The 11,956-nt window shown below is 39.7% G+C and overlaps 2 protein-coding genes across 2 annotated transcripts in view; one reads left to right on the forward strand and one right to left on the reverse strand.

Annotated features, from left to right (window-relative positions):
• The window catches only part of LOC126407094 (uncharacterized), a 103,068-nt gene extending 100,541 nt beyond the window's left edge, over positions 1-2,527 (reverse strand). The window contains 12 exon segments of the mRNA XM_050071777.1: positions 272-332; positions 334-464; positions 567-705; positions 831-934; positions 1,029-1,127; positions 1,202-1,265; positions 1,354-1,446; positions 1,554-1,653; positions 1,742-1,769; positions 1,854-2,010; positions 2,103-2,246; positions 2,321-2,527. Of these exon segments, the coding sequence (XP_049927734.1) occupies positions 272-332; positions 334-464; positions 567-705; positions 831-934; positions 1,029-1,127; positions 1,202-1,265; positions 1,354-1,446; positions 1,554-1,653; positions 1,742-1,769; positions 1,854-2,010; positions 2,103-2,246; positions 2,321-2,527 (1,327 nt within the window).
• A 3,826-nt stretch (positions 2,528-6,353) lies between these two features.
• LOC126406721 (uncharacterized) lies at positions 6,354-11,956 on the forward strand. Its single transcript, XM_050071185.1, has 13 exons — positions 6,354-7,665; positions 7,852-7,920; positions 8,106-8,180; positions 8,276-8,341; positions 8,534-8,900; positions 9,241-9,529; positions 9,810-9,833; positions 9,923-10,132; positions 10,353-10,547; positions 10,690-10,744; positions 10,833-10,934; positions 11,121-11,363; positions 11,755-11,956. Exons 1-9 carry the CDS (start codon positions 7,526-7,528, stop codon positions 10,394-10,396), a joined length of 1,284 nt encoding a protein of 427 aa, XP_049927142.1. The 5' UTR covers positions 6,354-7,525; the 3' UTR covers positions 10,397-10,547; positions 10,690-10,744; positions 10,833-10,934; positions 11,121-11,363; positions 11,755-11,956.

The raw sequence follows: 11,956 nt of genomic DNA on the forward strand, positions 1-11,956 counted from the left end.
ACTGAGTTATTCACCTGAATAAAAACAAGGATGTAATTTTATAAAGTCCATCAACCCTTTGTAAAATGCTAGATTACTGGTAATTCAAACTTCTCCTAATGAGACAAATGACACAAAAGATCCAAAATAGGAAATACAGCTGAGATGGATCTTGACTTAATTTGCATCATGCATTTAGCATGCAATGTATAAAACACATCAAGAGTAGTAATACATTGAACTCTTCCACTGCATTTCTTCTTTCAAATAAACTATTTTTACATTACATTACATAATTTCACTACAACCAACAAAAATAATCTGTTTTAAATAGTAGGATATCGGATGTTAATAATTTAGGTTTACCTGAGGTACAGTTTGTCCTTTGGTGACAAATTCATTTCCGACCTTTACTCTTGGATAGCACAGAGCCTTCAGCATGTCAGCTGAGTTCAGACCCAGTAAGTAAGCAACCTTGTCAGCGTCTGAAAACAGTTCAATGATTTCCATCAGAAACCAGTGTGATTTAAAACTTTATTACTGTTGTGCTCCAAGGTATTTTCTGTTAGCTGACATTGAATACTCACCCTCTGTGCCATCAGGCTCAGCCTGCTCCTCACGCTGCTTCTGCTTGAACTTCATGTTACCATGATGGAGCACAGCACCAGTCATCTTGTAGATACTTGCCTTCTCTTCACCAGTGAAGCCCAGGATATCGATAGCATTCTAAATTCGAAAGAGGTGTCCACACAAAATATAATCACTTAAGTAAATGCATCCAACAAAGCACTTTTGATGATGCATTTAATGCACAAAATATATTTAAACATTTTGAAGTGGGGATCACTCACATCAGTGGCTTCCAGCTCAACTTTGTCATCAATGCTGGCCACAGTGATCTGACCCATGCTGCACATGGGGAAGTCATAGGGGTTGGTTGTGATGAGTGCCAACTCTGGAGATCAAAAAAGGGTGAAAATGTCAATACATGTGTTTCATAAAAAAGTTGTAATATGGTTACACGTTGCGCAGAATCTCAGTTTGCTTACCAATCAGCTCAGGCTTGTGGTTGGTCATCATCTGGTAGAAGATGTGGTAGCCTCTTTCATCAGGAAGCTGGAATGTCACTCTAGACTTCTCCAGCAGATCTGCAAATATTGTTCATAAGTCACAGCCTGGCCAATTCTCAATTCCAGTTGTTGATATGAGTGTTATTACTTACATGTCTCAATATCAGCACTAGCCAGTTTGCCAGTTGTGCCGAAATGAATTCTGATGAATTTACCCTGTTTGGAAGAAAGGAATTTTTAATGTCCCATGACACTGACAATCTGTAACAAGACCTGCCTCGTGTAGAAATCGCTCCATACTTACAAAACGAGAGGAGTTGTCATTCCTCACAGTTTTGGCGTTACCGTAGGCCTCCAGCAGGGGATTGGCTGCAATAATCTGATCCTCCAGTGACCCCTATAATCCAGGTTTAAACTTGCTATCAGAAAATGACTTTATTCCCCCCCGGAAATATATGTCGTATTGAAAGATAACTGAATTGTGATCATTACACAGTTACACACCTTTGACATGTCCCTCTTTTTGTCTCCACCAACTGAGATTGTTGCAAAGTACTGGATGACACGCTTGGTGTTCACAGTCTTTCCAGCACCAGATTCTCCACTAGGTATAGACACAGACTTATAAGAAGCTGATCAAGATATCTGACTGTGTTAAACAGAGTCAACAAATGTAAATGTAACAAACTTACGTGATCAAGACAGACTGGTTCTCCCTATCTGTTAAATAAAAACAAGAATGAATCATGTTTTACTGCAACAGAAACCTCATATAAACTGGACATTGTTATGGTAATGACTTACCAGTAAGCATGAACTGGTAAGCGTTGTCAGAGACAGAGAAGATGTGGGGTGGAGCCTCCATACGCTTCTTGCCTCTGTAGGCAGCCACACATTCAGCATCGTACACTGGGAGCCACTTGTAGGGGTTCACAGTGGCACAGAACAACCCAGAGTAGGTCTGAAAGTGATCACAGAGATTCAACAGTTAACGCCATGTTTCTGTCAAGTATTTTCAACAATACTCTTATGTCATTAGGCACATTGTCTTACGTAGATCATCCATGCTGCATAACGCTCTTTGAGGTTATACAGCACAGAGGCTTCATTGAGATGGGTCATCATGGCCATGTCCTCAATCTTGTCATACTTGGGAGGGTTCATTGGAGAGACGTCATCTTCTTTGACTGTCCTCTCCTGGAATGGAACATTTACGATTATCAGAACTGGTCATATTGAATTTCCAGATGACTCAGACTTATGATACCAACCTCCTCAGTGTCCAGGACTTTGACAGTGACTTTGCCACCATCTTTCTTGATGATTGTTGCCTTCAGGTACAGCTCCTTGGCATCGGCCACGTAGCAGGCACTCTTGGCATCAAAAGGTTTGCTCTGAGCCTCAATTCTCTCCTTTTCTGGCTTCCGGAGGTAAACGGCAGCCTTGCCATACATGGCCATCTCTGCGTCGGTACTCATGGTGGCGGCTGATGTCTGGTCGATAATTACAAAGGCATTGCCATCATTAAGTAATGCTTTAAGTCCATGTGATTAAACAGCACATGAACTTAAACGTCTGCTGAATAATTAACATATCCAAACTGAAACATGTCTGTGTTTCCTTGCAGGTGGTCTTCAACTTCATTCAGTCCTTTTCAGACTCCATTAGTGAGAATAAACTAACTAATACTAATATTGTTTTGTTTTGTTAAAAAGTCTGCATGAAGAACTGTGGACATTGATTGAAAGAACAATATTTTGCATATTTACCAAATGATTGTAAATTAAATTCTGACACTGAAAAGTTGTTCTTACCTGACCCCCTCTCTCTCAACACTATTCACCAATCCTGTTGAAAAATAATCTGGTAAGTGTAGGTTTAATAACAAGACATCAAATGTTAATATAACTTATATCTTAAATTGAGGACACATTGATATGGTCTAAAGCTTAAGAGAAAATCATTTTACCACAAGCAGGAACTCACAGGTCTTCAGCGTTGCACACTGTGTCCATAACCAGCCTTTTTATTGAATGAGGTTTGATGACACTGCACAAGTTATATATGGTATACATGCCAAATGTGGTAGGACATATAGGCAGTCATAAAGACATGTTGTAATCATGTATCATGTGATGTTTCAGGTTTCAGTCATGGCCAAGTCTTGATTTATTCTTAATCATTACTTCATTTTACAGACAGTATACTAATTTAAGAAAACATCAGTGTTCTATGTTCCTTTAACTGTTGCTTCAATTTACTTTTTAAAAAAGTAATTATTTTCATATAATAAGCCATATAATATTATTTTACAGAGTCTTTTCCCAATCATACATTTTAAACAAAATAACATTAGCATGTCATGGATGATTGAAGTAATATCTTTTCTTTTTTTAAATTTCTATTTTATTATTAAGCATTATTGAGTTTCTCAGTTTTGTTTAAGCATAAGGCCAAAGTACAAAATAAGCACAACAAGAATCAGTAAAGACTCGTAATGGGGGGAAAGGTAAAACCATCAAAAACAAGAAATATATTTTAAAAAGTATCAGGCCTCTTAGAAGAACACACTGATATCAGAACATGAAGGTTGATTATTCTCTGAAAGTTTTTGTCAAAGGTCTCTGAGATTTTTAACACTCTAGATGCATTTTGATCAGGGGTAAGAGTGAGCACTGAGGGTGTACTTCTGGGATGCCAGAGTTCACTCCCTTATTCAAAAGTGCTGGCCTCAAGAGAAAGCTCCGTAGCAAGAATTTATCTTGAATTCAGCCACCTGTTCATTCATGCTTCTGGAAATTTTTCATGTTGGGATTACAGTGACAATATTGAAACCTCTTTTCCATTTCCCTCAAATGGTTTCTCCAACTTCTCCAGAGGAATCTAAAAGTGCTCTGAGACATTCTTCATAATAAAGTACCTCTGGAATGTCTTGGCTCTCTTCTCAAATGCCTGTGCTTGGGACCTTTTAATGTGGGGGCACATTGACAGGTTTTTCCATACCACAGTCCTCCAATGTTACAGATGGTTACAGCAGTTATTAATGTAGTATAGAGTAGTATATTTTTGGATGACTTGTAAATAACCCATGCCGGTGAGCACCAACCAGGATTTCAATATTGAATTCTAGTTCAGAAGAGACTGACATTTGGTCTGAATGTCCAAGACTACATTTCCTTATAATACTTGTTTTATTTACAGGTTTCCATCATATCATATCAAACTTCTTCCTACAATCAGAGGGATAAACCAGAGGGACTCTGCATTAATTATGTATTGTTCTATTTCATTGTATTTAAAGACCATTTTTCATGTTATATTTAAATTGTTGCTTAATAAATATAAATCTGTTGAAGCATGTGTAACATAATATTGATAATAATGATAATAACTTTGACTTATATAGCACCTTTCAAGAGACCCAAGGACGCTGACAAGTACAAAAATAACCAAGGCCACTTTACAACAAGAAAAAAGCAATCTCCATGGGGAGAGAGTTCCAGAGGGTTGGGGCTGCCACACTGAAGGCTCTATCCCCGAATGTTCACCTTCTGATGTGAGGGACGTTGAGGACCCAAGTCAGCAGACCGCAGGTTCTGTGAGGGGGCGTAATCAGTAAGGAGGTCAAACATGGTCTTCTTTGTCTTATAAGTGGAAACTATGGATGTGTTAGTATGATTAAGTATGTAACTTGTATGCTGCTATTGATGTCATCCTAAAGCCAGCACCACTTGTACTGTTTTATATTACAGTATGTACAGTATGTAACTTGTATGCTGCTATTGATGTCATCCTAAAGCCAGCACCACTTGTACTTGAGAGGAAACAACTGTTGTTTGGGATACAGGTGGGTATTCAAGATGGCCGCGTGAGCGTCCTTGTCTGTTTTCTGTCTCTCAGAATTTATAAAAATCCTCGGGAATCACTCAACTAATCTCACCAAAACTTCTTGAACTGGTTTATAAACTGTTGGTGCCCGTTTTGTGTCTTCCCTGTGTGGGATCATGGCTGATGACTCGAGAGCACGGAGATCAAAAAATTTGGACGCTGAGAGCAATGGCAACGCTGCTTTAATGAATTAACTTAAAGCACTCAACATGAAGATGGACCGCATGCAGAGCGTGTTGGAGAAGCAGGTGAATAGTAAAATTGATAACCTGCGCGGGGTGATGGAAAAATTGATCTCTGAGAACCAAGCTGTAATGAAAAAGGAGCTGGAAAAAACGGTCAAAGAAATGAATCATACTTTGGATCTGGAAGTGGGGATCCTGAGCTCAAGAATGGAAGCGTTTGAGCTGAAAATAGCCGAGAAAGTCGTACACAAGAAATATGTGTTCGATCCAGATGTTTCACTAATCATAGTGGGATTACCACACGCGGAAAATGAAGATCTGATGGCGCTGGTAAAAGATCTACTGCGTGAGGGCCTTCAGTGTGACCCAGTTCCCGACCCAGTCACAGTGGAGCGCATACACACGAGAGGCCGCCGGCCGGGGCTGGTAAATGTTGAACTCCGATCGGTGCAAGAGAAAGTGGCGGTGCTCTGGAGAAAAACACAGCTGAAGAGCCACGATCGCTAACAGAGAGTTTATGTTTCATCCGCCAAATCGCACACAGAACGGCTGTTGGATATAATTTTAGGACTCTTCTCAGAGATACACCTGCCGGGAAGGATTTTTATGTGGCGAGGAATGGCCGATTGGTGAAGCGGGCGCCTACGGAAAACGCAGCCGGAGGAGGGGGGCCGGTTTGAGGTGAATATGCCCAGCCTGTAAATGAACAGTTTCGCTTAGTTCAATGGAACGTTAATGGATGGACTTTGAATAACTGTGAACTCAGGAAAGTACTGCTTCGCTCTCTTGAACCCGACTTCATTTGTTTAAATGAGACTCATCTATCCTGCCATGCTCCAGAAATGGATGGTTTTGTGTGGTTTGGTCATAATCGCACTGCTCATAGGAGAGCCATGAAAGCCTCTGGCGGTCTTGGTATTTTTGTTAAGAACACTGTTTTTGACCAGTTTGATTTTAACATAACAGATAATGGAATCCTCTGTTTATGTTGTGAGCATGGTTGACACATTATTCTTTTATTATAATTTCCTGCTACTTATCACCAGAAATGTCAACATGGGGTCAAAACGCTGATCTTTTCTTTAGTCATTTAATAGCTTTGAGTTATTCTGCTGATGCAGACTCTGTCTATATCTGCGGGGACTTTAAAGGAACTTGGGGCAGGATTTGTGAAAAAATACACGAGTTTTAAGTTTTTTTTAATACTAATGGGTGATGAAGCGTTCAAAACCAAAAAGAACGAGGCCAGCCACGTATCTCTTGAACAGGTTGCCTTAAACAGGCTGTGTGCTGCATAATGCGCTGCAATTCGTGGTCCGAATTTCCCGCGCTGTCCTGCAGATGTGATGTCAAATGACGCTGCATGCGCGTCCTCGACAGCTTTCGGCTTGGATACAGGAAGAAGACGAGCGCGGTGGATCCAAACTACTGTTTGGGTAGTAATGGATTCCTCCGCAGCCAGCAAGCGACCCAGCACCACACAAAGCCCACTAAAAAGTGGCACTAAGAAGAAAACAAAGGTTTTATCAGCGGCATCTCGTGAGTCGAAAAGAAATTATGACCAAAGCCGGGCAGGCACCCAAATACACATCGGGTACGCGTTCGAGTCATGGAGGCAGCTTCGACTTGAGCTGGGACTCAAAACAGATGCTGACATGGCTCATTTCCTAGTGACCAGGTAAGAAAACATTATAGGTCATGTTTAGAGCTTGATCTGAAAATCATATGAGATCACCGAGGAGTCGGGGTGACCTAACATGCAAAGTAGCGTTAGCTGTAAACATGTAACTTAGTCCACAGCTGAGTAACACTGAATGGTTACAGACGGCACATTTTCCACGGCCCTTTAGTCTGAAACCGAATACTGGTAGTTAGAATTATGTCCCTATATCGGACCAAAAGCCCAAGCTGTTATCCGGGAACTGACGTTAGCAGCTGGCTGTAGCCACATGCTAACGGTTTTGTTTGTGTCTGTGTAGTAATATTAGCCGCTTACACACAGCAATCCCAAGACTTTCAGACTGCATCAACCATAATGGTAAAAAGCTAGGGTGGTCGAATCCTTTTTGGGGTGGTGGTGGTGGTGGTCCCAACTCATCGAAAGAGTTTTTAGCATTTATTTGTCTAAATTTGACCTGTGTTGTACCTTCCACACAAGATTTTTCCAGACATTATACATTACGTTGTATGTATAGCAGAAGAAAATGTTTGTAAAAGTGACACACAAAATTACCAAATTACTGACTGAGTCACTGATATGTATTTTGATATTATTATTGTTGCAGGCAAAATTATTTAGCCATAGTTGTTCTGTCCAAACAGAAAAGAGACTAAGGTAGCAAAGTCACAGCCAGCTTGTTGACATATGCGTGCTGACTCAGAATGTAAAATTTTAAAATATTGATGTTTTCCAGCTACCAGAAGAAGCAACCTCCTGAAGCAGCTAATCAGGGAAGTAGGGAGATGAGAGCCTCAACACCCAGCAAGCGAACAGCTGCTAAAATCTGTCATCACTTATCCCCAATTGAACCAGTGTCTGATGGGTTAGTATGTTTTCAGTTTGACAAAACATTGAAAAATATTATAATATAAAATAACATGATGTGCTGACATTACATTACGCATTGTAATTATGTATTTAGCCACACTTCACAACTACACACACACACACACACACACACACACACACACACACACCACTGATTACACTGGTTACATTATCTTGACAGGGAAGATATTCTAATGGCTGGTGTTGAGGCAATGGCTGAGGACCAAGCTTTGGATCCTTTGGAAGAAAGGTAAATGTGTTCATGACAAATGTTATAGTACATTTATTCATTTTTTTAAAATTTATAATCCAGGGCAGATTTGTGGTATTTACTGAGTGAGTTTATGGGAGATGGATTTTGCTCCATATTTGCTTTGTAGTAGAAGTACCAGTACTAGTCTTTACGTATAACACACATACTTGTGTTGTCTGTAGTTTCAAATCCATGGATCTTGCGATGGATGCTGTTATAGTGGATGAGGAACAAGCAAACAACTTACTCAACAGTGTGTGAGTTGAAAAATTCTCAAAATCTCCACATCTTTTAATCTCCAATGTCTACTTTATTGCACATTCATGTTTATCTTTTTGTTTTTCGATTACAGAATTGAACTAGATGTAAATGGTTCAAATCCAATGGACAGTGATTACGTGCCACCCATCTGTGTACGGTATGTATCTCTCTGTAGTAGACCCTACGATGATCTGTTTCCTCAAGCTTGTGGGGGGGGGTGAAGCAGTCCTATTGGTAACAAGTTTCATCTGTATTTAACATGTATAGATGTATTATGTTGATACTCATGAATATGAATTATATAATTACATCATAAAGAGACTTTACACATTTTTATCCTGTCACACAGAGCTGCTGGTGGTTTACAGAGTGCGATTGATGCTCTACCCATCGTTGGGCTTGATGAATCTGTCGTTGACATTCTTAACCGCGATGACGAAACAGATGAAGACCCTGACAACCCTGAGTCAGATGAGGAGAAAGACAACGATGTGCCCTCCTTCCCCGGTCCAGAGAAGGTCTCCGTTGAAGATGACCTAGTTGACCAGCCTGCATGCATCGCCTTCAACAGCAGCTTGGCAAGAATGGTCAATTTCCTCCAGCTACCTATCAAAAAATGTTACTATAGGGAAGACCAGATGGGTACAGAATGTGATGCCACTCCACCGTTTCAGGTCAAATTCCTGAAAAGGGGAAGTGCTACCATTATTGAGTGGGTGAGTTGACATTCCAAAAGTTATCAATTTTGTTCTCTACACAAAATTAAACACAGAACACCGAGTTTACATTGGTCAGGTTAGTCTTTGAATGAAAAATAAAGGAAAAATGGGGCCATGGAAGTCTCAGAATTTACAGAGGATCACAAAGAGCTAGAGTTTGAGCTTGAGATCTGACTTTGGATTTACTTGGCAGATAAGCTTCTAAATATGAATGTCATTTGGCTGCGGACCCCTATTCACAATGAGTTACTGCTTATATAGACATCAGATTAGATTGCAAATAACACTTGGTAATTGTCCTGCTACAAATCAACATGTTCTTGTCTTTCTTTCCTAGTTTTGCATTCATGGGCATAAGCTGTGGAAATGGAACAGCCAGCCTGTCCTGAAGTATTCCATGCAAGGAGGGGACTTCATGGTCGCCACAAACATACTCCTCTCTGGCAATAACTTTTCAAAGATTGCCCTCTTCTTCTGGTATATGAATATTGGCGTAGTGTCTCAAAAATCATTCCGACTAATGCAGAGCCATTACTTCATTGACTCTATAAAAGAGTTTTGGGAGGAGAAGAAGAGAGCTGCCATCATTGACCGCTTGCGTGCAAAGGACAGTGTTGTTGCCCTAGGTAAGTATGGAACTGCATTGTACATAACAGCAGCATACATTATTTATCTTTGCAAAATCAATTTGGCAAAACCTATGAGAGAAAAAACAACTGGACATATCTTCTCACTGTCCCTGAGAAACGATTGTTTCCCAGCTTTTGTAAGGTATTACTCTATTCAACATATGTCTGTGTAACATTAGTGTAAAGTAAATTATAAATGCTAATACACTTCCAGGATATGTAATGGCCCTGGTTTAAGCTGCAAAGGTCATAATTTGCTTGCTTTTATCTGTTTCAGCTGATGGAAGGATGGACTCCCCAGGTAAGTATTCTATTTATCAAATTTGTGTAAACACATTTTCTGCAAGCAAAAATGATTTTCATATTATAACAACTCATTTATATCTACAGGACACACTGCCCAGTACTGCACTTATACCACTATGGAAAATGAGTCCAAGGACATAATCAGTGTTGTTACTGTGGACAAGAGACAAACCAACTGTAACAGTGTGATCATGGAGAAGCATGCCTTCATACAGACGTTTGACAGCCTTTTGGAGAACCTGAACATCACCGAGATTGTCACTGATGCACACATGCACTTTGCAGCACTGATGGGTGAGTATATTTATTACAAAGATTATTAGACACTTACACGACTGGTTATGGAGACTGTCACTGCTCATCTCTGAATAACAATTGCCAAAATTATAACAACGTAATAATCGAATATTGTATTTCTGCTCGGATGATTGCTACCCTACTTGCTTCTAGTGGTGGAGGAGCGTTTCTGTCACATGACAAATGTTTTTCTTCTCAAAATTGTATTTTGTTGTAGGATATGTGGGTGGGGGTGCTTTATCATGTCACAGGGAAGCATGAATGGACCCGTGGCAAATGTGACCATGGACCACTTGTTGAGGCGACCCATGATAAAGAGCTCATGGTGCCAGGCTCTGCACCACGAGGCTCTTAAACGAGTCATGTTCAACAGACGCTGGTTGAAGGATGTCGCGAAGTATCTGACCTTTCGGTAAATTAACATTGTTTCCATTAGCAGAACGGTTATAGTATCAATATGAAACCTGGCACATTACAAATAATAAAATGGGAATGTAAAAAAAAAAAATCATAAAAATATTTCTCAAAAGTTTTAGCTGTGTTTTACATTACAGGTCAACTTCGGAACTTGAGTTTCCAGAATTGCATTCTCATGTATGCTGGAAAAAGGTAATTTGATTTTAATTTGATTATTCACTCTTTATTATAATTACTTATTGAAAATATTGCGTTATCCTGGTCCCATACAAATGAAAAGAGATGTTTCAAGCGAGCCTTATGCCCAAGAGGATGGAGTCCCATTAGACTACAACCACCACAACCATCGACCAGATTACATCGGCCGGAATAACGAGAAATCGTAAGTCTCACATTTTATTGATCTTCAAGACAACTGAACATGATCTGTACTACAAAATAACTTGTCAAATGTGCTGATTTAGTATAATCTGTCACTACATAAATTATATGGCTGTACTGTTGGTTGACAGAAAAGGTAAGGGAGAGAGGGGGACATGCAGTAAATCTTTAAACTGTTGTCTTTTAGATACAAGAGACTGTACAGCAAAAAGTCACAAAATTACCGTGTCCGAGCGGTAAAGGTTGCAAAGGACTATGGCTACATCCCTGAGCTGCAGCGTATGCATCCTAAGAAAGCGTATGGATGGAGGGGCGCTCCCAAGAAAAGCAAAACGCTGGCCGGGTGACCCAAGGCATCTTGGAAATCTTGCAGGAGTTGTGCCCCCCCCCAACGGCAGAACTGGTCCAGAAACAGATTCGCAGAGGACAGGTATGTCATTCACCTACATCCCACATTTCATATCTGATCAATTTCAAATAATGTTTGTTACTGTTGTGCAGGTCAAGTCAAAACATACCTCTTTGAAATAAAAAAAAAATAGAAGTCAGTCTCACAAGTCATTCTCTGTAAAAGCCAGCTGTACTGTACTAAGGTCCAATACTGCAGTAAAGTTTAGATCTTTTGCTCACTATCACCAATTATAATACACTGCTAATTCATTTGAAAGTTTGGAACTTCTATTTGTAATGGTCAAACTATCAGCATCAAGCCATTAGTTATATCTGTTATGCCAAGGTCGAGTTGAAAATAACAATTACCAGATTTGATTATGGAGCATTGGTATATGTTCTAACGCTACTGTTCTCTTCTCTCCATAAAGGCCTCAGCTACATGAAGCAAGAAAAGAGAGAAGACAAGACCTGCTTATTTTCCAAACATTTTTTATTAGGTGCATGTAAAAAACAAAAACAAAATAAAACTATGTACATAATGCAAATTTTAAAAAATACTCCCTGAAAACTTTGAAAATAAATATATATTGCACATAAACTGTTTTTATTTTTGGATAAAAGTGGAGTCTG

The sequence above is a fragment of the Epinephelus moara genome, chromosome 19 (genome assembly GCF_006386435.1).
Source record: "Epinephelus moara isolate mb chromosome 19, YSFRI_EMoa_1.0, whole genome shotgun sequence".
NCBI lineage: Eukaryota > Metazoa > Chordata > Actinopteri > Perciformes > Serranidae > Epinephelus > Epinephelus moara.

What these genes read in the sequence shown, in the direction of transcription:
- LOC126406721 (XM_050071185.1), top strand. Translation starts at nt 7,526, where the DNA reads ATGTTTTCCAGCTACCAGAAGAAGCAACCTCCTGAAGCAGCTAATCAG. An exon ending in GTGCCACCCATCTGTGTACG is followed by an intron (nt 8,342 to 8,533) that starts GTATGTATCTCT and finishes CCTGTCACACAG; the next exon opens with AGCTGCTGGTGGTTTACAGA. An exon ending in TGGAAGGATGGACTCCCCAG is followed by an intron (nt 9,834 to 9,922) that starts GTAAGTATTCTA and finishes TTATATCTACAG; the next exon opens with GACACACTGCCCAGTACTGC.